The 27,700-nt window shown below is 58.9% G+C and overlaps 2 protein-coding genes across 4 annotated transcripts; both read right to left on the reverse strand.

Annotated features, from left to right (window-relative positions):
- Positions 1-624: 624 nt before the first annotated feature.
- Positions 625-16,005, reverse strand: HR (HR lysine demethylase and nuclear receptor corepressor). Of its 2 annotated transcripts, none has more exons than XM_019641759.1 (19): positions 15,323-16,005; positions 13,388-14,041; positions 11,856-12,645; positions 10,433-10,583; positions 10,169-10,356; positions 8,559-8,723; positions 7,701-7,790; positions 7,406-7,521; positions 6,477-6,558; positions 5,924-6,087; positions 5,572-5,808; positions 5,192-5,357; positions 4,950-5,019; positions 4,625-4,755; positions 4,381-4,500; positions 4,167-4,282; positions 2,022-2,186; positions 1,473-1,601; positions 625-1,284 (listed from the first exon to the last, which is right to left on the reverse strand). In XM_019641759.1, the coding sequence occupies exons 2-19, from the start codon at positions 14,000-14,002 to the stop codon at positions 1,222-1,224; spliced, it is 3,558 nt and encodes a 1,185-aa protein (XP_019497304.1). In that variant the 5' UTR covers positions 14,003-14,041; positions 15,323-16,005; the 3' UTR covers positions 625-1,221. The 2 variants fall into 2 exon arrangements, with proteins under 2 accessions (XP_019497304.1, XP_019497303.1); XM_019641758.1 differs by having other exon boundaries at positions 8,559-8,726.
- A 6,720-nt stretch (positions 16,006-22,725) lies between these two features.
- Positions 22,726-26,854, reverse strand: REEP4 (receptor accessory protein 4). Of its 2 annotated transcripts, none has more exons than XM_019641791.1 (8): positions 25,613-25,711; positions 25,436-25,508; positions 24,968-25,044; positions 24,756-24,876; positions 24,206-24,319; positions 23,677-23,812; positions 23,329-23,552; positions 22,726-23,242 (listed from the first exon to the last, which is right to left on the reverse strand). In XM_019641791.1, the coding sequence occupies exons 2-8, from the start codon at positions 25,493-25,495 to the stop codon at positions 23,177-23,179; spliced, it is 798 nt and encodes a 265-aa protein (XP_019497336.1). In that variant the 5' UTR covers positions 25,496-25,508; positions 25,613-25,711; the 3' UTR covers positions 22,726-23,176. The 2 variants fall into 2 exon arrangements, with proteins under 2 accessions (XP_019497336.1, XP_019497335.1); XM_019641790.1 differs by lacking the exon at positions 25,613-25,711 and adding an exon at positions 26,334-26,854 and having other exon boundaries at positions 22,727-23,242.
- Positions 26,855-27,700: the final 846 nt, after the last annotated feature.

Genomic DNA, 27,700 nt, shown 5'->3' on the forward strand with positions numbered 1-27,700 from the left:
GGGAAGTGAGTGGTAGTGGGCTTACGGGTGACTTTCTCTTATTTTCTAAATGTTCTGAAAGTATATTAAATTTATAATATAAAATTTTATTTCATAAAAAAAGAAAAGAAAAAACATTTCCCGAACCACCACGGAACAATTAGGCATGACGAGCGGGAGCATGTTGGGGCTGAGATGTACTAGGGCAGGGGAGCGAGCAGAGCCGCACCAGAGGGCCCTGGGGGCGGGGAGGGGCTGCCAACTGTCTCCGGCAGCAGGCCACGCCCAGAGCAAGGGCTCTCCTGGGCCACTCCCCGAGCTCCAGGTCAGGTCAGACAGGAGAGACGGGGTAGCCTGGCGTTTTCGGGGCGGGCTGGGGCTCCAAGCCACTTTGCTGCTGCACCCCCAGGCTCTGCCTTGTTGCTGTCAGGAGTATCCTCAGGGGCAGCCCCCTGGAAGGCTCCATCTGCTCCTCAGTGGGGGGCGGCGGTGGTGCCAGGTCCGGGAAAGAAAAGCCGCCAGGGGTATTTGAGGTCCCTGTCATGAGGGCCTCAGGTCCTGCCTCCCACCCCGTTGCATTTCCATGTCTCCCTTCCCGCCCCGGTCCATGTGGCCTGCAGGAGCAGGGCCGACCACACTGGCAGCTTTCACAAAACAACAGACTTTAATGGAACACGGGAAGGAGGGAGGCGAGGGAAGGGAGCAGGGACAGGCCCTCACCACTATCATTCCTGAGGCCACCCCCTCCCCGCATTCACAGCTCTCCGACAAGCGGGCAGGATTTCAGTGGCCTCTTGTCCAGCATGCCTGCAGTGCAATGGGCACCCGGAGCCCCATGAGGAGGTGTGTAGTGTAACAAAGCTTGGCACAGGTGAGACAGCAGGGGATGGGGCAGCAGAAGAAGGTGTTGCTTAAGCCAGAATGATTCCCGAAGTCCCCCAAGGAAGGACTGTTTGTCTCCTGGGTTGGGGGGCAGAGGTTGGAGAGAGTCAGTCACCCCCAGTGTGAGCTTGGTACCGTGGAGAGGGGCGCAGGGGTGGAACAGGTGCCAGCCTGAGGACAGGTGTGAACTTCTGCGGCACTGTGGTTGTTGGCTTTAGGGCCCAGGTCAGGGGTGGGGAATGGGGTGCCACCCTGCTGGTGCTCAGAGTAGTGCCTGTGGGATTGACCAAAAGGCCCCACGTCACCAGTGTCATTTTCTGCTGAAGCTGTGCCTGAGCTGAGCACCTGGTCTACCTCCCCCTATTTAGCCTCCTGTAATGTTCCCACAGCCACCTTCACTGCTTGGAACACAGCCCAGTCCATCTAGGAGAAAGAAAAAGGACAAGGAGTTTACAGTCACATCCCTGGACTCTCCCCACCAAGAAGCATGCCCTTCCTGGGCCCAGGCTTGCTGCTTGCTTGGCACAGAACTGGATATGCTATGCCACCCCAACTGTGCCACAGGGGGACTTGGGCAGCACACCCAGCTTCCTGGCCAGTGTCATACTCACCTGGGCATAAAGCAGGCGGTGGTCAGGGGGCAAGCTGGGTCCCTGGTGGCAGAGCTGAGTGGAGAGGGCAGAGGTCTCAGGGGACAAGAAGTGCTGAGTGACGCTCACTGTGCTTACCAGGCCCTGCACCTGCGCCAGGGAGGAGGTGGGCAGGAGAGTCAGTGGAGACTCAGGATCACGCAACTCCCCCCACCCTGCCCGGCTCGGCCCTGAGATCTACTTCCCATAATGACCCCACCCAGGTCTCAGAGAGCACAAGCCCTGGATCCAGCACCAGCACCCCAAAGGGCATAGTCAAAACCAGGCCAAGGGGATGCCAGAGATGACACGGGCAGAGTTGGCATCTGAGGACCCAAGTCCAGTTCAACACTCCTCAGCTTTTCCTCTTTCCTACAACGTTGGCGTGGCTTCCTGCCCTGCCTAGCTCTCCAGGTCTTGAGAGGGACAAAGATATAACAGGCAGGGGAATGCTCTATCACTGTGCTGTTGTTCTTGCTGCTTGTGGCATTCTGAGCTCTCAGCAGAGTCCCTGGCCTCCTCGGGAAGCACCTGGTGGGGAGCCCCAGCAGGCACCAACACAGCCTCTCCGGGGGCCTGCAGCAGGGTCCAGCAGCTCACACCCCACTCCTCCCGCAGGCGCCGCCGCAGCCCTGCGTCCAGGTAGCAGCTGCCCAGGGTGCCAGGCTCCAGGTTGCCTGCCCCGGCCGGACACACCTCAAAGAAGAGAAGGGAGAATGAGTCAAGGAGAGAGGCAAGGGCAGGGCTGTAGGAGGATGGGGCATGGACTTCCCAAAGGCCAGGGGCACAGGGAAGAGCTGAAGTGGTTAAGTCCTGAAGGGCAGCCAGGGGAGGACATAGGAGACTGAGAAAGGGGCTGCATAGTGAGGGGCTGGGGCTCAGGTTGGCAGATGGAGATTTGGCTGGAAGGAGCTTAGAGGAAAGGATTAAGAGCTCTGAGGCTGGGGGTCTAAATCTGCACTTTTCCTGGGGCCAGATGCCTTGAATAGCCTCTGTGTCCCTGGCCCTGGATCCTCTGTTCCCTTGCTCAAACGTACCCCTTTCTCAAAAACCCAGGAAGACACCCTGCATAGTACCAACTCATGAGCCCTTAACCTGGAGTCCTCTGACTGTCCCAAATAGTGTGCTAAATTGTAGGTGAGTAGGTAACTGTATGTTCCTAGGGAGACAAACCAAACTCTTCTACGATCCCAGACCCAAAAGAGGCAAGGCCACATAGGAATTCTGATTCCCAGTGGATGGGCAGGCTTGCCTGTCCAGGCTGAGGCCCCTGAAGCAGGCACAGCTATGGGCAGGGGGAGGTCTTCACCAGCCCAACCAAGTGGGGAGCTCCTTGGGCAGACAGACTGGCAGAGGCCAGAGAAGGAGATGCCCAGGGAACACCTGTGGAGGTGAACAACAGCATCGTGCCCCAACTGGCCACCAGCGAAACCCACTCCTTCAGCTAGGACCTCAACAATTGTCCCTGGGTTTAGGGCTCAGGGCTCTAAGACTGGGCTGAGCGATGGGAAGAGGGGAGGCTGGTGAGTCAGGTTGGACACCAGGGTAGCCCCAGGCAGGTGCCAAGGTTCTTTTGCCTTGGAAGTTCAAGTCCATCCTGGAGCTAGAACAGTGTTTCCCAGGCCACCCAGTGAGAGTACACCCCCTCAGACCTTCCCCATGAGTCATCAGGTCTGGCCATATGGGACTGCCCACATCGGGCCACACCCAGGCTAGACGTGGCCATGTGTGTATGAAGGGACGCTTCTGTCTGCTCCCCTCTGCATGTTCCAGCATCTGTGTGTGCATCTACAGATCTGTGTCTGTTGACGTGTCTGCAGATGCTTCATGCCTGTGGACAGGAGGGCGGTGGTGGACAGCCACGTTGACATCTGCATGTCCGAGTGTGTGCGCACGCGCGCGCATGCACGTGCACGCGCGCACATTAGCAGGGATAACACTTGGTGACCGTCTTTTCCCTAGGACTATCAGGGCTCAGCTGGACTTTGCAACCACGGGGCCGGCCCTAACCTGAACACTGGCCTCCCACCTCCCCAGCTCCCTGGAGTTTCCTGCCTCCTGCTCACCTTTTCCTTCCCTGTCCCTCAGCCTGGTCCAGTCTCCCTCCACCTATCACAAGAGCTCCCTCAGCCCTTACTTGCTAGCACCTCAGAGAGCACCTCTGCATGAGGTGTAGATTACAAAAAGGGAAGCAGCACGCGGGCATCTCAGAGGGCTTCCTTTTGCCCATAAAGGGGAGGCCGCCTGCCCCCAGGAAAAGCACAGGGTAGTGACCTGGGGTGGAGGTCCCAACTCCACCACTCAGCCTGTTTTGTCATCTGCAAAATGGGAAAGCAGCAGTACCTAGCTCATGGGGTGGTTGTGACGATTAACTGAAATAATATACCCAGGGGCCTCAGCACAGTGCCTCGTCTGTATCAGCGCCCGCTTTCATTCCATCAGTAGCTCCCACCTCAACCTCCTGCTCTATCTGTGTACCCTACCACACAACTCTCATAAGGTCCCAGTCGGCCTTCTCTGCACCTGCCTGTGTGAGCCGAGGCTGTCTAGCTCACCTGAGGGGATAGCGGGGAGCACACACACAGACAGGGAGAGCTTCTGTGGCTGGGGTCCCCCACTGCCAGGGAACCTGAGGGCTGTGCAAGGGAAGCGGAGGGCTCCCAACTCCTTCCTCACCATCTGGAGAAAACGGCGGATGCGCTGGGCGTCCTGTGCCCGGAACACGTGCCACACAGTGCTGACCTGGCTGCCCGGAGACCAGAGCCCCTCCCCGTCCAGGCCTGAGAGGAAGTCTGAGGGAGAAAGACAGCTCAGGAGAGCCCAGGGTAGGCAGACACAGCACCTCACATCTGTAGCTTGTCCCTATCCCTGCATCTGGCCGAGGACCCACCTTTCTGTGCCCGGTGCCAAGCAGGCAGTGGGGCTTCAGCATGTACCAGGACACTGACCAGGTCGGTCACCTCCACACAGAGGTTCTTGGTCCCCAGGTGCCCACGGTGTGGGCTCACACCTGCATGGAGGTAGGTAGAGAAAGGAGTTGAGAATGGGCCCCAGGACCTTGGCACAGAAGCGCGTGTGCCCAGAGATGGTAAGAATGGGGGTAGGGACTGGGCAGGAGTGGAGTGGGCACTCACCATAGGCTGCCCATAGCTGGGGCTCCAGTGGATGCAGGGCAGGGCCCGGTGGGAGGTAGGAAGCCAGGTTGAGTTTCCCGTGTTGGGCACAGTACTCTGGGAGGGGCAGGCTGGCAGCCAGGTTCTCCACCCTGTGGGGAAGGGGTCATGCCCAGCAGGCTCAACCCGGGCACCAGAGACCCTATCAAAGTCCCCCACTACTTGGATAACTCCCAGAGGTAAGCACGGAGTGCCAAGAATCACGGGTGGGGGTAAGGAGGAGGGGGGCATGGCGAGGGGCTGGGTGTCGGCTGGGAGGGAGGGCCAGCCCTTGATCCATACACACCTGCTTATGTCTTCATCCCCCAGAGCTCTGTGCAGCAGGAGGACCGAGCTCTCGGCTGACTTTGGGCGAACTAGGGGAGGACACAGAAAAGCTATTGCCTGAGGAGAACTTCCTTGGCCCAGAGGCCCTGCCCCATGGCAGCAAGAGTCCCGTTTCTGCCCTGGGCTCTGCTTCCATCTGTCCCCAAGGTCACTCTGGGACACTGGGGCTCTGGCTTCCAGCTCCACATCAAAGATACTTACTCTCGGGCCGGGAGAATCCCTCCCAGAATGCTGCACTGCCCAGGCTTGTAGGCTGGGGAGGCCCGAGGGGGGTCAGCGCCTGCACCTGGCCTCCAAGCCCCTCAAGAGCTTCCGTCCCCCACAGGTTGCCTTGCAATGTCCTCTGAATCCCTGACACCAACACGGGCTGTAGTGGGGGAAAAATGGGGACGGGGGGAGAATGAATGGACTTCTCAACATGTCCAGGCCTGGGCGTGTTGTAGGGGGCACCAGAACAGCATGGGGACCAGGCCCTGCTGCACCCTCTGAGTAACAGGCCAGGTCTGCCTGGGTCTAGGGATCAGGGCCCTGAGGGTAGGAGAGGCCACGAGAGCTGGAAGTGGGGATGTGAGGAGCCTCACCTGGCCCTGCCTCCAGTGCTCCTGGAAGAGGTGGAAGCCTCGCCAAGGCCTGGGCTCTTGTAGCCACAGCAAAGCCCCAGGTGGAGGCAGCCGGGGCCGCACTGGCGAGAGGGGCAGGCCCAGGCCCTTGCGCAGGCCCGGTCCAGCCCGCAGCCCTGGCCCCAGGGCTTTCTCCTGGATCTTCCGTTCCACAACCTGTGCAATGATGCTGTCCAGGATGTTGGTGATGCGGTCGTCCTGCGGGAAGGGAGGGATGGAGGGCATGGGGGCTCAGGACCTGCAGGACCCTCAGGAAGGGCCGGCCTAGCCTCTGTCACCAGGCCCCCAGCCCCTTCTCCACGCCCTTGCTCACACTGGGCAGGGCCGGAGTGACGGGGGCAAAGGCCATATGTATCCGCTCGTGCCCCAAGCAGAGTTTGACAGCAGTGGAGGCCAGCAGCTCACAGAGAGAGGGACAAGGCAGGGACCCTCGGCCAGCACGGTCCTCTGCGGGGGTCTCTGTGGAGTCCGGAGTCTCTGCCCAGGAGAAAAACAGTGAGGGCTTCACCTTTCTCTAGAGACTCTATTGCCCACATGCTCTTCCCACATCCGGCCAAGCCTGCTCTTTCCTCACTGGCATTGCCTGTCGAAACACTGCTTCGGATGGACTCACGTCCCACCTCCAGCTGTCCTGCTGGCAGCTCTAGAACCTCTCCGAAGGAGCGGCTCAGAACAGGGCTGTGGCTGGAGGGGGGTTAGGAGGCTTTTCCTAGATTTTACGTGGACTTATTTTCTCTGGAATGACTTGAGAAGAGCGATGGCAGTTGGGAAATAGGGCAATTTCAATCTCCCCTGAGGTCTCTCACCCTGCCCCAGCACCTCCCTACGCCCACCCCAGCCTGAATGAGGGGCAAGGGGCCACTTACCTTCTTTGATGTCCTTGGTCCTGTTGGTGTCCCCGTTACAGGAAGATTGTGGAGTTGGGGTGGTTTTCTCTGTCAGTTCCTTCTGTTAAACCCATCCACCACCCCCAATCCCACCAGAGATTTAAAAATGGCAGACGCAACTCAATCCAATGCAACTTACACGTATTAACAACGGACACTTGTACGTCCTAAAATCGTGTTTCCAAGGAGCAAAATATTACATGATATAACATCAGGTGGAATAAAGTTGCTCATGGAATTCGACATGCAGTATGGTGTAAAGTATTCTAGAATAGACTTGAAGAAAAGTATAGAGGTAAATGACTGCTGTCAAAATGATCACGGCGGCCTTACAGGGCATTGTCGTTTTTTTCCTTATACTTGTATTTTCCCAGTTTTTCACCAGGAGTACGTAGCACACTGTTGGCATGCAAAATGATTCAACAGACTATTTCTTGAATGAATGACTTTTATAATAAAAACATGAGCTTCATACAAGCTTTGCAAAATGCCTATTGAGCACTGGCTATGTGTTAGGTGCAAGGAATTCTAAGAAGGTGGGCCAACCCTCCATCGGCAGGAGCCCATGCCTGAGGCGAGGAGAGACAGGACACGCCAGCCAGCAGCTCTAGCATGATGTGGCAAGTGCTAAGCTGGAACATGCACAAAGTGGGTAGGAGCTCTGGGCAGGCAGAGTGAGGACTTCTGCTGGGTGTGGGGGATGTGGGGGCAGATGCTAGGCTGGCTCCATGGATCCTAATGCCCAGGGGAGGGCGGGAAGTGGCCTGATTTTACCCATCTTCCCCGTCCCTCTTCATCTCCATCAAAAGAAATGGGCCAAACCCTGCCAAGGTCAGTAGTTTGCAGACACACTGCCCAATCCTGGGGCCCACTGGCTAGTGCTCTGTCACGTGTCCTATGCTCCTTACCTGCTGGCCCCCATCCCCAGGAGCCCACACCTGGGCATCAGCTTGGCAGGGGCAGTGTCCCCGGATGTCAAATTTGACCCAGACCTGGTGCATTGCGGTGCTCAGTTCTGCCAAAGCTGGGAAAGGGGAAATGAGATGAGGTTTGGCGGTGAGTGCAGACAGGAGGCCGCTCTGTGCTGCTTGACCCCACCAATCAGGACGGCAATACATTGGGCTGACAGACATCCATACAGGAAGGTGGTCTCCCCCAGGACCCACCCCCTGCATGCCCCCTCCCCGCTCCAAGATGGCTCACCCTGGCTGGAGACAAACTGGGTGAGCATCAGGGAAGAGGCACCGTGCCCAGCCTCCTGGGCACACTCCTCTGTGGACTGCTCCAGAGAGTCTGTGGGGCAGGAAGGGAGAAGCTGCCGGTCAGGAAATCAAGGTAAGCACACGTTAAGGTCAGGGAAGACGAGCAAGGGCATGATATCTAAATCAGGGGCTCGACGATCCTTAAAACCTGGGCTTTCTGGGACGCTTGCATTCAACAGGGACATAGGATCCTTTGCTTGCAGAAGGCAGAGCCTTTAATGTGCTGACGTGCATTGCAAGGCTCCAAAATGATCATGTAGATAGAATACAGTGTTCCAAACATTTCTGACCCTGGAATTCTTTTTGGCCATGTCTATTGGAACACTGGGAGATTTCAAGCCCTCAGGTGGCTGAGTTGAGCCAAGGGAGAGAAAGCTGAGAACTGAAAAAAAGCAGGACTTGGCATCAGAAGGCCTGTGTCTAAATCCTGGACCCAACACTTACTGCCTGTGTGACCTTGGACAAGTCCCTTAACCTCCCTTATCTGGAAAATGGAGGCAAAAATACCCACCTCACAGTGTTGTAAGGTTTTAAAAGGTGCCAGCTGAGCAAAGTGGGAGGCAAAGGGTAGGCACGCGACTCCTTTTAAGGGTGGGCAAGGACACAGGCATGACCCTCTGATCTGGGGAGAGGGAAAGGTCTGTTCTATGGGGAGTTGGGCAGTGGTGGCTGAGGCTGGGGCTGGGGAGGGAGGCTTTCTTAGGGAGAGGCAGCCAAGAAATGGCCACAGACCTTCCAGCAGCCCTTCCGAGGCCCCAGTCCCTGCCTTCCCACCCTCGGTCCCCAGCTCCTTTCCTACCTGCTTTCTCACTGGCCCTCCCAGCACCCTCCATGCGGCCACAGGCCACACACAGCCGGTGGCTACAGCGGGGGCATCTCCAGTGGGTGTTGAAGAGTCCATGATGGCAGCGGCTACAGCAGCCTGGGATGGCTGGGTTGTCCTCTATCCTGGCTGGCCCTTGGCCTGCTGACCACGGGAGAGAACAGGGTCAAAGGGGGCTCAGGCCACAGGCCCCTTTTGAGGTCCTCATGTGGGAGGCCTCCAGGAAGAGCTAGGGAGAAGCAGAAGCAGTTTCTGTTGACAGGCTGCCCTAGAAAGGAGACAGACCCCAGCACAGATAGCCCCACTTACTCCATAGCCCCTGTAAAGACCCTCCTGGGAACACCGCTGTCTCCAGCAAACCCTCCCAGGGACAGTGCAGACCTAACTTCCCAGTTCCTGCCCCAGAGATTTCCCCATCAGTCCCGAATTACCAACCCAAACCACTTCCAGCACATTCCTTCACCCTCCCCACTCCCTCCAGAGGTCCCTTCCTTCAGGGGACTCTATATCAGAAGAGGAAACTTAGGAGGCCATCCTTTCCCTCACCCAGAGTTTCAGACTAGGCTCTCACTGGTAGATGCAAAGATGCCAGTGAGCCAACATTCGTTTATTCATTCAACAAACATCCTGTCTTGTCTTGGGCTAGGGGCTGGGATTCAGAGCTGGTCAGGACTTGGTGCTTGCCTTTCCAGTGTTCATATTCCAATGGGAGATGGACCCATAAACATGGCAATGATGAGGCACCACGGGCTGGGTGTTGGAGTGTGAGAATGGGACAGAAGGCTGAGGGAGGGTGGAAATGGTGGGGGCAGGATCACAAACGGTCCCGAGGGATGAGTAAGTTTTTATTCACAAGGTAGAAAGGGAAGAGAAGGGCATTTCAGACAGAAGCCACAGATAAGTGCCAAGGCTGGAGCGGGTGGACAAGCCCAAGTGAGCTGGGAAGGACGCGAGGGCCGGATGGTGATGTGGTGTGCCGGGAATCCAGGCTCAGGGAGTGGCAGGGCTGACGAAAGGAGATGGGGGCTGGACTTTCTGGGACAAGAGAGAACCACCAATGGAACTCCACCCAGGAGGGATGGACCGCAGGTGTGTGTTTTCAAACACATTGCTCTCGAGGTGCCACGAAAGGGATGCAGGAGGGAGAGTCTGGAACCAGAGGGGCCGCACAGTCTCCAACATCAGCTCAAATCCTACCAGCCTCCTAGGGCTCATGAGCCTCGCCACCCAGGAAGCCTTCTTTAAGTGCCAGCCCACAGGGAGCTCCCCCACGGACGCTTGGCACTCAGTCTTGTTTCCCCAGCAAGTCCAGAAGCTCCTAGACAGTTGGGCTGGACTAGGTTTTACATCTTCCCAACATCCCCCACCCAGGCCAGGAACTTTAGAAAACATGGTGACTAAGAGTCTTAGCTGGGAATAAGGGCAAAGCAGGACAGCGGTTCTCCTGAGCTAGCAGCATGACAGGCAGTGCTGGCGGGAGGGAGGGGCCCCCACGCTGCAGGCCCCATGCTCCTTGTAAAAGCATCAGTGCGCCGCCCCCCGCACCCCACCCCTGGGATCCTGAATGCCCCAAGGGTCCTGCTCACCTTCCCGCTGAGCCCAGGCCAGGGCTTCCCGCTCCCTGCGTAGTAGGCGGCACAGTCGGTCCCCCAAACCACTCAGCAGGTGCTTGGCGAGGCCCACGCTGAGACCAGTCTTCGGGCCAGAACCTCCTCCTTCCTCAGAGTTGGCTGCTGAGTCTTCCTCCTGCTGCTGCTCACCTCCCAGAGACAATCTGGAGTCAGGGCAGAGGAAGGTGAGAAGGGAGCCCCCGTGGGAAAGGATGAAGGCGTCCAGGAACAAGGGCTCACCTCGGCACTTGCTGGGAGTGGCAGGCCAGCCCCCCCACCTCCCCTGCCGCCTGGGCACAGCTTTGGCACTGAGCAACGCCTGCCAGGGGAGCTGAGCAACGTGCATCCTGATGTTCTGTGTCCTGAAGGCTGGTCCTGCCATCTCGGGGTCCTGAGGAGACAAGGTTGCTGGTCTGGAGTCTGGGCCTCCTAGGCGTACAGGAACCCAGGTCCTGCCTTAGCACCCAGCTGTTCACACGCAGAACCTAAGCCCAGGTCCATAAGGCCTGACTCGGAACCAGTGAGAGTGGACGAAAGCTAGAAGCTTCGCAGAAAAGGCTGCGCGGGGAGCTTGACAATGCTCCAGCATGACTGACAAGCCAAGAGGTGGGGTCCGGTACGCTAAGCCCAAAGCCAGGGCAGCTGGGGTGACGGTCCTGACCCAAGTGCAGGATCCAGCCAGTGTAGACTTTGGATAGCTCCGCTGTGGGCTTAGCAGTGCCACTGGCTGTGTGACAGTGTGAGGAGACAATCCCAGCATGGACTGAGGGCGCCGGAAGGTGAGAAGGCCGGAGAGTTTCAACACACGCCACAGGTGCAGTAACCCAAGAAGGCTGAGGGGCCAACAGCTTCCCAGCCCAGGCACAGGCCTCGGAGAGTGTGGACAGACCCGCGCCAGGTGCAGGGTGCTTAGGCAAGGCCATCAGGAGAGTCCGGATCCAGACCTAGCAGTCCCAGAGGCCAAGAAACGGAGGCGATCCCCAAGAACTGAGGCTGGAGCTGGCAGTGTCAGAACCTTTCGTGAAGGGCACAACGTGACAGAGGGGTCCAGGATGTGCCCAAAGCCCTAACACTGGCCGAGTCCAAACTGAGTTTCCAGGATCCAGCTGGCTAGGAGAGTAGTTGTTTGTTCCTGAGGTAGGACAAGGGGTCCTTTAGGAGAGGCGTTTCCCCCGACGGGGATTTGTAACAGATAATCAGAAAGGTGAACATTTATTGAGTACTAAGCACCAGGAATTCTTCAAAGATTTTTCTGTGAATTGTATCATTTAATTTTTGCAGTAGTCTTTATGAGGTAGGTGCTGTCTTTCTCCCCATTTTATAGATGAAGAAACTGAGGCACAGAGAGGTGAAGCAACTAGCCCAAGGTCACACAGCTACCAGTCAGCAAAGTCAGGACCCAGGCACTCTGACTCCAGAGCCCAAGCTTTGAACCATATCATTACCCTGCCACCAACACACCATGGCTTAGGAGGAGGCAGATGGAAATAGAAGCCACTTGCTGAAAGACTCTGGCCTATGGATGGTGAGGAACTCCCAACAGATCCTGGTTACAATCCACTCAGAAAGGACCTGTTGACCCCACCTCCTTGCAAAGCCCTAGTCCTGGCTGTCCCCTCCCAAGTAGGGCCCCCCCCTCACCCGCCCACCCCCGCCTCCTTACCTCTGTGGTTATCACGCTGTTCTGCCTCTGCCTTGTTCCCCAATGATGAGTCCAGGACCTCCTGCCAATCTCGGGCCCCCTGCGCCGCACTGCCTGGGAAAGCATCAGGGGGGCGCTTGGCAGCTGGGCTTCCCGCCATTCCCTGGACCTCAAAGCTGTTTGTCCTCTTAAGAGCCCGAAGCGGGGCAGCTGGGCTCTCCTCGTCCCCAGGGCAGCCGCCTGGGCACCCAAACTGCTCAGAGTGTCGCGTGAGCCATGTCTTCTTCAGCTTGGTGTGGTGGCTGGGTGGGCAGGCCCTGGGACCAGGGGCCTTGTTTGCTTCCTCGCTGGATTCGCTGAGCCCCTTGGTGCTTCCTTCCAGGTCCTGCTGACACTTCCCACAAGGGCCAAGGATTCCATCTCCAGTGGGTGGCTGGGATGAGTAACAGCCCACCTGGGTGGTAGGAGGCCCAGGAGAGGGGCACCTTGATGTGGCTGATGGCCCCAGCTGGTACCCAAGGCTCCCACCCCCCGGTGCAGTCCAGACGTTGCCAAGAGTATGAACCAGGCCTGGGGGACAAGCGGGCCAGGGGTTCCGGGGAACAGTGTCTGGATGTCCCAGGAGAAGTGGGCAAAGGTTCTCACGCCTGCTGAGGCCTGTCTCCCCATCCCTCTGATGGACCGAAGGGCATTCCACCTCCCCAATTCTCTGGAGAGGCCCACCAGGGGCTAAGCCCAACAATCCAGGTTCCACAGTTGCCAATGGCTCCTTTGCCAGCCTAAGAATGCTCGGATCCTTATGGTAAAAACCCTAAAGAGAGGAGAACGGATTAAGCTAGTGCTGACGTTGGTTCCCAGTGCTCAAAAGGATGAACAAACTGACAACCACCCGGTGTGCATCTGTGTGGCTTTAAGAGTTGTGAAAATACCAAAGAACTCACAAACTGATCAATAGGCACTGCTCCCAAGTGCCACCCCCACTATGCTGGCCACCCTGAGGTCATCCCCTCAGGATTTCTCAGACCTTCCCGAAATTCAGCCATTCAAGGGGTGATGTCTGACATAGCCAAAGGGCCTCTAGGATCTATTCAGATTGGTTGAAGGCCTGTACAATACAGGTTTTAAAATAGTTTAGATCTCATCCCTGGTCATGGGGGTAGCCTGTGGAGGAGGTGCCCAGGACACAGGCCATGGGGCTGTCTGTACATCCCTCTCCCAGAGAGAGGGCCTTGTTTGTCCTGCCTCCTTCCCAGGGTAAGACCACGTGTTCTGAGGTCCCAGTTCCCAGGGCTTTGTTCTGAGTGGACAATGGGTGAGTCAGTCCCTGAAATGGCCCTAAGGCAGGGGAGGTCTAGTGAGATGGAGGTGCTCAAAAGAGGAATTGCTTGGTGTTGACTTTGTCTGAGCTGACAGGCTCTTCTACCTAGGTGTTGCCTTATCTTTTCATCAGAATGGAAGGACAGTGTGGTGTGGTCCTGTCAGGGCTGCTCGTGGACCACTGAGCAACCCCGCATAGCCCGAACCCCAGGTATCCTCTCTGCTTCAACACTCACCTTGCTGCCTAAGCTGAAAGCAGAGGGCACTTTGGGCTGGCCTCCTGAGTACACCCAGGGGTGCGGGGCCAGGGGCCAGTCACATGGGCGCTCTGGAGGCAGACTGGACACTAGGTAAGGTGGCAAGCAGGTGGGCACCCAGAAGGGAGCTCGCTCCAGGATCTTGGTCTCCAGAAGAAAGGGGCAGTGCAAGGGCCGGAAGGCCACAGGGTCACTTTTTGGATGGCCACCACTATGCTCAGGAATCAGGGGGCCGTGACGAGGCGAGCACGCTGACCCACAGAACGCCAATGGATGAGTGAGCATTGCCTCCTTCCAGAGCAACCCCTCCTTGCTGCCCAGCCAGCTGGCCTTCCTCTCCCCATTGCGGGGGCCTTCACCCTCCACCAGTGGGAGCATGTCCTTGGGGCCATGGGGGAAGCCAGGGGAGAGCCAGGCGTCTGGGGTGCTCAAGACACCCCTCCAGAAGGGAGCAGGCTCTCCCAGGCACAGTGCCCCATGGCGCAAGCCATCTCGCGGCAGGGCATCAGGCTCCCGTCGTCCAACGATGCTGTTCTCAGGAGCTGTCTTCTCCCAGGCTGGGGTGTCCTTCAGGAAGCTGGGCGTACTCTCCATCACTCTCCTGCCCTCATGGGGCTCTCCCAGAAGGGGTCCCTAGAGCATAACCACCAAAGCATGAGCTTCTTAGGTCTGCCCCGAGTACCCTACTGCCTGGTACAGAGTGGGCACCGCCCTGGCAACACCAAGGCAGCGCAAACCAGTAAGGCAAGTGCCAACCCACAGCTGGGCTCCACACTGCCTGCTCACAGGTAGCTTGAGGATCCGCCTGAGTGGGAGGCTGCAGTGCGGAAGGGCACTCCTTCCCCCAAACGACTGGGATTTGATAGCCCTTCTGGGCCAGAGCCCCTCAGCAGAGACTGCTTTTTCAAGAGTCACATGCCTCCCTGAGCCCGGAACCTGGTCATGAGCCACGGGGAAGGACAGGAGGCAAGAACCCCAAAGATGAGCTCGGTAAAAGGCACTGCACTGGGGACAAGAAGGCTAGATCCTGATCCTGACTCAGTCACTGGCTGTGTCATTTTGGGCCAGTCATGTCACTCCTCTGGGCCTCAGTGTGCCACTGTGTAAAACAGAGCTTGAAAAGCAGCCGTAGCAGAAACCTCTTCCCACATTGCAGTCTGTGGCCCTGGGTTTGCTGCTTGCCCACCTCAACCCCTCAGCCCCTCAGCCCCACCCAGGCTTGTAGGGGTAAGAAATGCAGACAGGGCAGGCTGGAGTCAGTGGGAAGAGCCACCAGGCAGGGCTGCCGGCTGGTACGGCTCCCCACACCTGGGCAGCCCCATCTCTGCCTCTTCCACGCGCGCGCGCGCCCGCGCGCGCGCGCGCTCTACAGTTTCTTGGCTGCTGAAGCGGAGTCCCAGGACGACTGCTGGGGGCTGGGATCTCCACCGCCTCCCCAAGGGAAGGAGTGAGCCAGCACAGGAGAGGGCAATTAAGAGGCCTCAGCCGGGGTGGGTCAAGCTACCCCTGTCCAGCCAGCAGTGCCAGGGCCACCGGCGGCCGCTGTAACTGCAGCCTGGCGGGGGGGAGGAAAGGAGGCGGGGAAACCGGGCTGCGCCCCAGAGAGAGGCAAAGGAGGGAAAATTGAACGTGTGTACAAAGGACCAGGATGACAGATGGCACGAGAGCCGCAGCGCTCTCACCGCGTGGCCCCCTGGGCCCTTTGGGTGAAGCCCCAGGAGGGAGGTGAAGGAGCGGGGACAGAAGGCGCTCGGGTTTTCTGGGGCCACCGCTCCGGACACGTTGGTCACCCTAACTTTCGGATGTGTGACCCAGCCCAGAGGAGCCCCGGGAGCTCACACTGTCTGTTGCGGCTCGGACTCGGCTCCGAGGGACCCGGAAGGCGCGCCCCTGGCGCCCCCTCTCGGCGCTTACCTGGGCTTCACCGGCCGGGCGCGGCGCAGGCGGCAGCTGTCGTCGGGGCCGGCACCGGGCGCCGGCTCCCCATGGGCTGGCTCCGGGGCCTCCCGGCCGGCGGGCAAGGCCTCGTTCCCCCGCGCTCCGTCCTCAGCGCGCTGGCGCTCTGTCTCCCTCGGGGCCGCGGGGGTGCTCTAGGGCCGCAGGTTGGAGGGGTCGGACTCCGGGATCTGCAGTATGCGGCACACGGCGCGGATCGGCCGCACCAGCTTCTGGGCCGAGGCCGTGGGTTGCGCCATGGGACGCGGAGACTCCGTGCTGCGCCGCGGGGAGGGCCGGGCCGGGGCTAGGGAGCGGTGTCCCCGGAGGGAGAGAGGGAGCCGGGCCGGGGGGAACACGCGCCCCGGGTCGGAGATGGCCGAGTGGGGGGAAAGGCCGAGGGGCCGGGGAGGGGGTCGTGCCTGAAAGGGGGCCGATCCCGGGACACAGGAGAGAGGCACCAGCGAGGGCGCAAAGCGGCGCAGCGCGGCTAATGGAGGGAGAGCGCAGCGGAGAGCGCAGCAGGACCTCTGATCGCCATCGCCAGACGCGCAACTGAGAGTCGGGAAGCTGCTCCGCCGGTTTCCTCCTCCAGCACCCTGCGGGAGACAGGAGCCCGTGATTCGGCGGCCTCGCCTGAGCCTGCCCCCTCCCAGGCCCCGGGGGCTTCCGCCAACGCCCCGGCGATGCCACCGGCTGCGCACGGGGAGAATGAGGCCTTTGTTCCCCCCTCCCCCCCGCGGCACCCGGGCGCCTGCCGAGAGAGGCTCCCCGGGGGCAGCGTGCCAGCTTCCCAGCCGCCCCACCCTCCCGTGGGCCCGGCCCCGGAGCCTGGCAGGCGGGCAGCACCCCCACTCTAGGTGCCAAGCTCGGGAACTGGAGCAAAGGGCGGGAGGGGCCGGACCAGGCCACGGTGGGGCGGGGTGCCCCCTGGGGTGCTAGGGCAGGCGGCTGGGAGGGGGCAGTGCCAGAGCTGGCAGGGGCAGTCGGGTTCTCACGGGTCAGTGATGGGTGCTCTGACCCACGCCAGCCGGCCCTGTGCCTGCTGGACCACTCGCTCCTGGTCCTCTCCAGCTCTGGCACATGGGCACACCCATTGGCCAAGTCTGCCCTGCCTTCTCACCTGGCCAAACTGCTCTTCACCTTCTGACCCAAGCCCCTTCCCAAGACCCCTCCCAGGGCCCAGGGGCACAGTGTCCTGCGTGAGTTCTGGGAGGGCTGGGCTCTAGTCCGTCCCTGCCCTAAGAGCCTCGGTTTCACCAAGTGCCTGGAGAGAAGGTGGGACGGGATGAGCTCCACCACCTGCTCCGGCCTCCTGTTCCGGGGGTCTGCCCCATTCCTGTTCCTAGTGCTTCCAGGCCCTGCACTGGAGAGGAGCCCATGGGAGTGGCTCCCGGGAGGGAGCAGAGAGGAGGAGAGGAAACGGGAAAGCAGGGCACCCTCCACCCGAGGAAGCATCCCGGCTCCTCTGCGGGGGTGGTTCCAGAGCACAGACGCAAACAGACAGATTCAAACACACACAGACAGATTCAGACACACACAGAAACCCACACGCCCAACGGGCGCTTCCCTTCCCCTCAGGCACCCACCGCCCACCCCTAGACTCCCCTGCCTCCCTGTGGAAGCCATCCTTGGCCTGCCTTCACCCAGCCTGGGACAGAGGCAGCAGCACCCCACCCACCCCATCCCATGGAAGGGATGAGTTCTCCGATGCCTTGTCTGCTCCCAGGTCACACCACCATCCCTGGAGAAGGGAGCCATGAAGAGCTGGAAGGGAGCCTTCCTCCCAGGAGACTGGAAGGGAAGCAAGGGTCCTTTCACCTTCCTAGGAGAAGACCAGGGGTGGGGAGGAGAGGGGGCCTGGAGGGGCTGGCACCCAGCAGGACTTGGGTCGCTTGGCATGGATTCCTTCTGCCCCTTTGCCTCCCCCCAGAGGCCGGTTCTGCGGCTGGGCAAGCTGGTAGGGGTTGTTTACTTGACTGAGTTATTAACACTCCCTTCCTCCCCCAGCTCCCCTGAGGGGTGGCTGGACCTGAGTGTGCCAGGGGCAATCATTGTGCAGGTTCTACCACAGATTACACTCCCCAAACCCTGAGCCTCCAAGCCCCAGCCTCCTGCTTCCAGGCTGGCTCCAGGGTGCAGAAGGGGGCTGGGGTGTGCCTGTGGTCCCCCATCTGTGTCTTCTGGCAAGTAGAGCTTGTGGGAGAGTCTAGGGGGAGAGATTCCTGTGGCTTGGGGCCTAGAAGAGGATGGGCAGGGCAGGGTGGGAGTCTGGGCTGTCTGGGGCCCTGAGGGCCTGGCGCTGTCATCCCCAAAGAGGATGGGGACTGTCCCAGGGGAGCGGGACAGACACCTCCCCCCACCCCACTCCAGTTGCCATGTCTGCTTTGTCAGGTCACAGTCTCTGGACTAAACCAGGACTCTCAGGGCAGGCTCCTGAAATGCCCAAGGGGTCGTTCGTGGGGTGGGGTGGGGGAAGGTGCCCCTTTCCGCCCTCACCCAGCTCCCCATCCTGCTCCACAGCCCATGCCACAGGCCCACAGAGCCCTGATAGCTGGCTCTTCTGTGCCTGAGGGCAGAGCAGAGCTGAGGAGACACACAAAAGACACAAACACAGAAGGGAAGCCACACAGTGCGTGGACACAATGCTGGATTCGCGGACAAAGGCAAGCTGACCAGCACCCACAGACACGCGTGGGCCCACCCGGCCCCACACCAACCCCTTGCACACTGACACAAGCACACACACACACATCACACACACTGAGACACACATTCATGCTGACAAGCACAGCAGCGCTCACGAGCCGGCTGCCCTCACGCTGTCCCCAGAGCCCCTTACCTGGGCAAGCACAGTGCCCCTCGGGTGGAGCAGCCCCCTGCCCAGGGGAGGGCAGCAGGCGGGGGCGGGGGAAGGAGCCCCGGAGAGTCAGGCCAAGCTGCCACTAATCCGGGCGGGGAGAGGGGGGGCACCCACGTCAGAGCGGGGACTGCCGGGTGGAGGGCATCTGAGGACATCCCCTCCCACACACGCGGCCGTCTGGGCACCTAGCCCTACTTCCCCAGCCCCTCCATCCTTCAGACAGCTGAGGCCGGCCTGCCCCCACCCCACTCCCCACCCTTGTGGCAACGCCTGGGGCGGGGGCATGGGGGAGGGGGAATGCCGGGGCGAATTTTCCCAAGACCTGGGGGGAAGGGACAGCAAAGGAAGTGTGGAGATGCTTCTGGAGCCAAGAGGAAGCTCCGCAGCAGATGCCCCCTTCCCATATCGTCCACCCACCCACCCACATCCCCGACCTACTCCTCTTCTCAGTCCTTGCCTCCCCGGTGCCCTGTCCTCTTCCCCACAACCTCTCCTGGGCAAGCGAACCACCCGGCAGAGCAAGCTACCTCATTCCGCCTGGGTTGGGGAACTTCCGCCTAGCGACTCCAGCTCTGGCCCCTAGGATTTCCTGATCAGCGAGCATCACCCTCTTGCCCAGGCTTCTGTGCCCTCGCCAGCTATTGGACTTCCCAGTCCGTGATCCTGGGCAGCGGACAAGACAGGTACGGGCCCTGAGTGCTCATGTCCTCAACCCCCTCACGTGTGAGGCAGTGCTAGCCAGGACTCCCAAACGCAATTCCTAGGCTAGGGCTGCGGGAAACAAGGGCCTAACTCCGCTGCAGCCGCCAAGAGTAGCCACTGAAATATGGCAGCGGAGCCAATGCACGTGGAGGCCAGAGCTGGGGAAAGGAGACCAGGTCACGGAGGGGCTACAAGGAGGAGAGGGGCAGCCGAGAGAGAAGAGCCGCTTGAAAGGTCCAAGGGACGATGGAGCGGTGGAGAGGAGGGGAAAGGGAGGGACGCCCGCACCTGGGGACTTGGAGGCCATGGATGAGGCCCTCAGAGGCAGGCAGGAAGGATGGGGAGGCTGACGAGGAAACCAAGCCGGGTATGTGCTTCGGAGGGGGCTGGCCTAGGCTGCTTCATCTCCCCACCCGGTGCCCAGCGTGGAGCCTGGCACATCTCTGCTCCAGGCTAGGTGGAAAGGCGGCCCCGCCCTGATCTTGCCTGGGGAGGCGGTGGGCACACTGGTGGATAATGGAAGGCTGGGGGCCACGGGCAGGCCAAAACACAGCCTAGCCTTTGCCTAGGGGCCAGGCCAGAGAGGGTGAAGGATGGTCAGGAACCCCATGCAGAGGGAGGGAGTGCTGGCAGATGTCCAGTGATCCTCAGAGGGATACGGCAGGCTCTGAGGGGAGCCCAGTCCACACCAACGCCCCAGTCTCAGGAACACGTGTGTGCTGGGCCAGAAATGCCCCAGGACTTGGCATTCTCACCCCTCCCCCTCTGGCCCCGAGATGTCTTGGAACCCATACAACTGCAGCAGCCATTCACCAAACGTGTGTCATAGAGCCCCTGGCATTGTTCAAGTCTCTGTGATGGGCACCAAGGAAATAGAGGGCACAAAATGAAAGCAAGGACATCGCTGCCCTGGAGGAGCTTAGACTCACTTAATGCATTTGTTCTTTTACCAGCAGTCATTTGCTGAGGCCTCCTAGGTGTCAGGCCCTGTTCTGGGCACTGCAGGGTGACTACAGGAGTCTGGCGTGTTAATGAGTACAAGGTGCTCCTAGTCCCACCCTGGGGAAGTGGGAGGAGCTTCACGGAGGAGGTGACGCTTGAGCTCAGACCTCAGAGAATAAGTGGAACCTTCACCACAGAGCCACTTGTGAATGACAATATTTCACTTGGGCTAAACTACCATTTGTTCCCGGCTGGGATACAAAAGTGGTTAAGATGCCAGCTTGCTCTTCGTGAAATCACCATGCAGAGGGAGAGAAAATATGATGTGCTCAAGGTAAAAACAAAAGTCCACGCGAGAACAGAGATGGCATGGTCTAGACGAGCACTCAACTCCAAGGAGGCAGGGGGAGTGGTTAGAGAGCTTCCTCAGGGCCATGATGTCTAAGTGGGCTTCAAAGGGCAGATAGGAATAGGACAGCTTGTGGGGTGGAGAGGAAGAACCTGTCAGGGGAACAGCATGGAGCCAGGCAACCGTCCAGGTTGACGGAGGTGGGCAACACGAAGCAGTTTGGGTGTAGAAGAGGCCAGCTGAGAAGGGAGGGCTGGGGAGGGCGATGGGCATCGTATGCACAGGACAGGGTGAACAGCCCAGAGAGCAGGAGTCTTAGGACCTCGAGGAGCAGGTGGCAAGTCAGGGAAGGCCCCTCAGAGAAAGCAGGTCTGGAAGGAAGGACAGGACAGGGTGGGAAAGAAAAGACTGGAGGGCCTGAGATTCATTCAGCTGGAGCAAAGGCCTGGAGGCTGATGCTGGAATAAATGTGATGTGCTCAGGAGACAGAAATAGGAGCCGCGTGGCCGAAAGCAGGAGTTGTGGGGACACCGGTCCAGCGAGGAGGTCAGGGTATAAGGCAGGAATCATGGACCTGCAACAGCATCACCAGTTCAGCCCAGGGGCCCAAGCGACCCTGCTGCCCACTCTAAGGCCACATCCTAGGAATGAGGGCATGTGTAGACCAGCTCCCATGAGAGCTCCCTCACCGCCCTCCCCTACACACACACACACACACACACACACACACCTCCAGGCCTCCCCTCCTCCCCCCACCCACGGCGCCCTCTCTCTTGGAGTTTTTGCTTCATTTTGCCCCATTTATCACACTCTTCTGTTTTGTTCCCTCAGTGTAGGGGTGTGGATCCTGCCATTCCACTTCTATCAAGGCCGCTTCGGGGCAGGCTTGCATCAGGAGATGGGGCCCCAACCCTTGGGAAGCACAATTGCTTCGCCTCTCCGAGTCTCAGTTTTTCCATCTGTAAAATGGGTACAACTCCTACCTGACAGGCTTGTTGGGAGAATTCAAGGAAATCATCTTTGTCAGGTGCCCAGCACAAGGTCAGGTGCATACCAATGTTTGATACATCCTAGCCTCCTTCTTCTTGCCTCCTAGGCAAGAAACATCACATTTACTTTAGTCCCGCATAGCAGTTAAGTACACTGACTCTGGAGCCAGACTGCCTGGTAAAAAGCCCAATTCTGCCACTTACTAGCTGTGTGCCCTCTTGGTGTCTGATTCCCTATTTGTTAAATGGAGATTATAATAATAATAGTGTGTACCTCATGAGATTGTTGTGAAGATTAAATTAATGTGTGTCAAGCGCTTAGAGCAGCACCTGCTGGGGTGGTCACATTCCAAATGCTAGCCATTACTAGACTTTGCATCCCCCAGTGTTTGGCAATATGCCTCGTACCTGGTAGATGCTCAATAAAGATTTTTTGAATTAATAAATGAAGAGATAAGGCAACACCACGATGCAAGGGAATGCCAAGGTAGAAAGTCACCGAACACCAAGATGTGAGGAGTTAAACCACCCTGGCAGATTCAGTCCCTCCCCCAAATAAAACCCTGATAATCCCCACACCAAGAGTTAATCCACCTTCCTTGGGTCATTCCAGGTTACCACCCCATCTCCCCTCTTCCCACCCAACACCCTCATCCACCCTTTGCTTATTCAACAGCAGAATGGAAGAGCAGGCATGGGTGGAAGAGGGGAGCAACCCTGGGTGACACCAGCATCCAGGGCCAGGAAAGGGCACAGCCTGACTTGCTGTACCAGGATTAGGGTAAGGGATAGCGTGGAGCCAGCCCAGGCACCGAGCCTGAGTTTCAGGACAACACAAGAGGCTCCGTGGTTGGGGCAGGCTGAGGACCAATGGCCATGAGCAGCAGGGAGCAGCAGCAGGAGGAGCCACTGGAGGCCAAGCCAGAGTTCTGCATGGTCCCTCCAGCCAGCCCGCAGCCAGGCTCCTGCAAGGCAAGGCTCTGGCGAGCCTCCAAGCCCCGCCCTCCTTGACCTGGAAGCTGGGGGCAGCCCAGACCCTAGCAGCTGCTGCCCTCTCGCGGCCACTCTGCAGAGGTGCAATGCTCCCAATGTTTTCTGAGTATTTATAGAGCTCAATGCCCCTGAGCTGCCTGGAGACCCCTAAAGACCTATGGAGGAAGTCAGTCTCCCAGATGCAATCTGCTCCACAGCTCCACAACCTCACCAGATCATCATGTGTTCAAGCCCCCACCACACCTTTGCTCCCACTGGTCTCTCTGCCTATCATACAATACACCTTCCCGTCAAGGCCAATCCTGCCTCCTCCTTACCGCAGTCTTCTTAGGCTCTGACCTCACTATTAGTCCTCCACTCTCCCATCTGTGTTCAGGGGTCCCCAAGAGCTTTCTGTGACAGCACTTGCCCCATCATAGCTATTTGTCAATGGCTATCTCCCCCAGAAGACTGGACCCCTCTAGCAATCTGTCTGTCCTTTAGCCCTCCTCCTAGGCTGTTTAATAATGTGTGCTGTGAGGACTGGGAATAAAAACCAGGAGAAACAAAACATTTTTATACATTTATTTATCAAAACTTGCACAAATCTGATGTCATTTACCAACACAACACACACAACGAGGACACACACACACAGGCCTTGGAGAAAGCTATCGAGAACTTTGAAGGACAGGAAGGAATGAACACAGCTGGGTGGGCTTTGGTTGCATTCACAGGGGACTGGGAGGTCTCTGGTCCCATCAATGCCAAGGTAGAGGGATGAGAAAGGCAATAAGTAGAACCCTGGGCACAGTCTTTGGTACATTGTACAACAGGTCATCTCTGTGCATGGCCCCTCAGCACCTGCCCCTGGCCCTTAACCAACCGCCAAGAGCCAGGAGGGCAGAGCCTGGGCAGCTGATGCAGGCAGGCCTGACGTGCAGCCAGAGGGCCCCTCCAAACAGCCCCAGCACCCTGCAGGGCACGAGGTTAAGACTGGGCAGGTTCTGTAGACCCTAGCTGCCCGTGTCTGAGGACACAGTCTTTTTCCTTGTCCGGACCTTCAGGGAGCGTGAGGTGCCCTGTGGGAGAGAGCAGGCACACCATGAGAGGGCCAGGCTGAAGTCCCAGCGCAGCCCACTGCCCTGGTGCCTTCCTCGCTACTGACCTCCCGCACCAGCGGCTTCCTCTTGATCACACGCAGGCTCTGGCTGCGGCTCAGAGGCTTCTCTCGGAGCCGGGTTGTTGGATGGGGCGGCCTCGGTATCGGAACATTCCTCTCATCCTCAGTATCGGATTCCTCATCCTCAGTACCGGACCATTCCCCTTCCTCACTGTTCTGCTGGCCCCTGGCTGGGAATCCTGTGTAGTAGGGCTGCAGGGATTGGTATCCTGTGTGGAAGAGAGGGAGGCCAGGGAGGCAAATCTGGGAATTCACAGTCTGAAGGCCCAGGGCCAAGCCCCAGGGAAGCCACAGCCTGAATGGAGGAAGTCATTCATCCCTCTGCCCACTCACTGATGGGTGGCCTTCGGCGGGGAACCTGGTTCTCCAGGTAGAGGGGATCCTGGTAGGTGGAGGCAGAGGTGTCGGGGATGGAGCGCAGATCCTGCATGGAAAAGCTGTGTAGCCTTCCGGCCAGCGCATCCTGACTCTACAAGAAAGGGAGAGCCGCTGCATCACCCGCGGGAGGGGGCAGGGCTCCAAGCAGGAAGGAGCTTCAGCCAGGGCCGCTGCCCAGGGAAATCAAGGGCTGACCAACAGGTAATCGCTGGGGAACAGGCCACAGAACTGAAAGCCACATGGCAACCTTCTAGCCCCAGGCCTTTGTGGCACCGACAGGAAACTTAAGTCTCACAGAGCAGAAATAGCCACTCGCAGTCAGTGTCAGAGCCAGGGAAGTGTGCACCTCCAGCTCCCTGCTCTTGCCAATACCCTACTGTCACCTCTCACCCCTGTGCCGATACGGGCCCTGACAGAGAGCTGCACTTGCCCAAAAGGCACTGGGGGTGGGGAGGGGCTGCTGGAGGGCTGGGGCCCAGGGCACCTTGGTGGCAGCCTGCACAGCGGCTGTCGCAGCAATGTTGAGGCCCTGCTTTCCAACGCTGACCACCGTTTCACAGATGCTCTCCTTGGCCTGCATGATGTATGTGTCAATCTCCTGTAGACGAAGGCAGAGAGAGCAGGGGACAGCTCGAGTCACTCCTCCTCTGCAGGCCCAGAGAAGCCACTGGCTGCGTCGCATCCCAGCCTACTCCCACCCACAGGAGGCCCGAAACCACACCACGAGCAGGGCTCCCCACGCACCCACCCACCCACTCCCACACCTCAGTGAACGGCCATGCTCCAGCCTGCCCCCGCCATCCCCAAACCAACTTCCAGCTGATGTTTCACACTCTCAAAAGGCCACTCACACGTGTCCCCATTTGATTATCCCAGAAGCAGAAGAATGCTAGGCTCTGTCAAGGTTCCACAGGTAAACAGCAGCAGGATTGGGATCAGAACTCAGCTGTCCCCCAGTGTCCTGAACTCTGAGTTCGGGGCTCTTTCCCTCACACCCACCCATATGCTTCCCTCCCTGCCTCTCCCTGGGGTACCTCCTCATGTCGCGACAAGAACAGGTGGACGAATTTGCGGTAAAGCAGGCTGGCCCCCTTGGTGTAGGGGGACAGCAGCCACAGGACGAAGGCCATCTTGAGCTCATAGTAGAAAGGGAACCTGTCAGAGCACAGGGGAGCACGGTCAGCCAGGGAGCCGGGCTGAGGATGGGCCATTCCTTCCCACAGCCCACAGAGCCCTGCACCCATACCAGGAAATAAAGATATCTGTGAACATCTCCAATGCCATGAAGAGTGCAAAGACGATCCAATACATCATCCACCGGACCTGGGAGGGGGCAGGGAGGTCAGAAAGCCAGCAACTAAGCCTGCAAAGCCAACTCCCCTGTTCCAGGCTGACCCAGCCCCGAGATGCCAGACAGCCTGTCCCGCTGCATTCTCTTGGCATCTGGATAGCCCTAGAGAGCTGCCTCTGAGAAACTGCCACTCATTCCAGTACCCACCCCCAGCGGGCTTCACCCATAAGGTCCTGCACAGGTATCCTAATAGCTCACCCTCCACCCACACCCACTCTGCTCAGGATCCAACAGCCAATTTTGCCCCTGGAGGAGGGGGAGGCCAGGTCAAACTGTCCCCATCTCACCAAGTCCTACCATACCCCCCAAGGCTGTCATCCCACCCCACTTGAGTCAAGCCCGCCTGCCAACCCCCATACTCACATATTCACGAACGTTCCTGGTTTTTATAGCCTTGTAGGAAGCATAAGCTGGGTACAGCATCCCAAACACCAGCCTGGAAGAGCAGTCCAGAAAGCAAAGGGGAATGTGAGGGGCACCATGACCTCCCCCCCCCACAGATGGCTGCCTCCCCCACAGGTGTGAAGTGACAGCGCCTACCCTGTTCTTCCAGCTTGGCTTGCACAACCTGCATTTGAGTCAGTACCCTGGAGGCCACCTCCCCGCCCTGCTGTTTACAAACATCCCAAGCCTGCCCAGGCCTGAGCAGTGGCCCATGGGTGCATGATAAAGCCAGAGCACACACAGCCACTCAACAAGGTGGGTGGGAGGCAGTCTTGTGAGCTGGTGAGACCACCAGGCTGTCCCCTCCCATGGACATGCAATCAGGCTCAGGGCCACTAGACCTTAAACCGCCAGGCTGCAGACAGGGATATTCAAGCCAGGTACTAAGTATTGAAAGGTGAGGAGTAGGACAGAAGGGGGAGGTGAGGCCAGGGTGGTGAGTCATGTGACTGCTCATATGGGAAGCAGGCACCTGGATTCTCCGCCCACAACACTTTGTGTTTGTCAAGGGGCTTAGGGCCAGCCTGTGGTCATCCACCCCTCGCACCTGTATGCCTTGTGTGTGAGTGCGGAAGGGGTCGATATCAGCCAAGGAGGCTTAGGGGGCTGAGAAGACAAGCTCGCAGTGCCAGATGCCGCGTGCAGGCCGCAGATCCGTTAACCTTTGCGGTGAGTGTTGGGGTGGGGGATGGGCGGGGAGGGGACAGCTGCTGTTACGGAGCTCAGAAAGTCTCCTTTACTACCTGATGTTCCCAGCTTCCACCCTAGGGGCGAGGCTGGCACCGGGGAGAAAGGGTGTGAAAGCGGCCATACTCACACCACCAGGCGACAGATCATCCAGCACACCATCCTGCAGTCTCAAGGGCGAAGGGAGAGCCCCAAGAAGTCGCCCCGAGAGACGCTCACGCGGGGCTGGGAAGGGGGAATCAGCAGAGATGCTGGAACCAGACAAGCGCTCAAGCTGCCCCTTGGCAGGGGTGGAGTCCGCCGACCCCCAACTTCGCAGTGCGGAAAGACCAGCTGGCTGGGGCGAAGAGACCAGAACACCCAGGAACTGACTTGGAGCGCATGCGGGCGGACGCGCTCTTCCGCCGGGGCAGTTACGGCTCCTACCCGCACGTTCTGTCTCGGAGAACCAGGCGCTCTGCTCTCCCCTGGGCGCCGCTGCGGGCACCAGGCGGAGTGTGGCGGGTCGAGGCCTTCTCTAGTGGGAGTGCCCACGGTCTCAGGGCGCCCCGTTTCCGGCAACAGCCTTGGGGCCGAGTTTGTAACTTACTTGAAAGTTGCACGGAACTGAGATCTACCCAATCCCAGGGCCCCGGCGCGTCGCGCAGGCGCAGTGTGGCCCTCGAGCGGGCGGGGCGGGGCGAGGTCAGGGAGGCGAACGGCCGGCCCCTTAAAGGGGCCGGCGGTGCGCCTTCGACTCGCGGGTGAGGCCCATCCGTAAGCAGCCGTCCAGTTCCATAAGGTTAAGGGGTGGGAAGCGGCAACAAAAAAAGGTGGGGCTCGGGGAGGAGGAAAGGAAGGAGATTGGGACTAGAGAGTTTCGGGGCTCTTCAGTGACCTCTCTTTAATGCCGCATTTTCCCCTAAGTGAAATGGAAAGGGCTCGAGATGGGTGTAGGTGCCCCCCTCGAGGCTTAGGCACAAAGTGGGAGAAAGTTTGTCTGAGCGCCAGCAAATCCAGGTCTTACTCCCCTGGGTCAGGAGCTCAGGATAGCCTCAAAGATGCCGAGCTGACTAGAGAGAAAGCCCGAGTGGGGAGAGGGAACCTGAGGCTCTTATCACCCGCGACAGCCTCACCCGGAAGAGCGGACTTAAGGAGCTGACTTCTCTCTGGGTACCTTGCCAGAGCCCTCAAGGCTGGGCAGGCTGACCGCTAGGATTTGAGAGATTCTGGGCAGAGCCCTCAGCCTCCCCATGCCTTCTTCACCAGAAATTTGAAATTTCACCTATTCCTGTGAGCCAAGAATACAAACATCCCTGAGATTTAATAATAGCACCGACTTCCATTTTGTAGTGCATTTTTGTATGCAGGATCTTGATCTTTACAAAGATCCTTTTTTTTTAACCATCTAGGAAATACGCTCAGTGATGAAAAGTCGTTTGCCCAACAACATCACCTGGTGACATTTGTTGCTGGTTGGTGGATTAGTGCTTGGCTGGATCAGTCTTTTTTTTTTTT

The sequence above is a fragment of the Hipposideros armiger genome, unplaced genomic scaffold (genome assembly GCF_001890085.2).
Source record: "Hipposideros armiger isolate ML-2016 unplaced genomic scaffold, ASM189008v1 scaffold_64, whole genome shotgun sequence".
Classification (NCBI taxonomy): Eukaryota; Metazoa; Chordata; class Mammalia; order Chiroptera; family Hipposideridae; genus Hipposideros; species Hipposideros armiger.

Excerpts from the sequence above, each read along its gene's own strand:
- REEP4 (XM_019641790.1), bottom strand. The coding sequence starts at position 26,365 with ATGGTGTGCTGGATGATCTGTCGCCTGGTGGT. Across the intron at positions 24,877-24,967 it reads ACAGATATCTTTATTTCCTG|GTTCCCTTTCTACTATGAGC; the intron begins GTATGGGTGCAG and ends GTGCTCTGACAG. Across the intron at positions 23,243-23,328 it reads GGAAGCCGCTGGTGCGGGAG|GGCACCTCACGCTCCCTGAA; the intron begins GTCAGTAGCGAG and ends TCTCTCCCACAG.
- HR (XM_019641758.1), bottom strand. The coding sequence starts at position 14,002 with ATGGAGAGTACGCCCAGCTTCCTGAAGGACACCCCAGCCTGGGAGAAG. Across the intron at positions 10,584-11,855 it reads ACAGCGTGATAACCACAGAG|GACCCCGAGATGGCAGGACC; the intron begins GTAAGGAGGCGG and ends TTGTCTCCTCAG. Across the intron at positions 7,522-7,700 it reads CCAGTTTGTCTCCAGCCAGG|CTTTGGCAGAACTGAGCACC; the intron begins GTGAGCCATCTT and ends CCCCTTTCCCAG.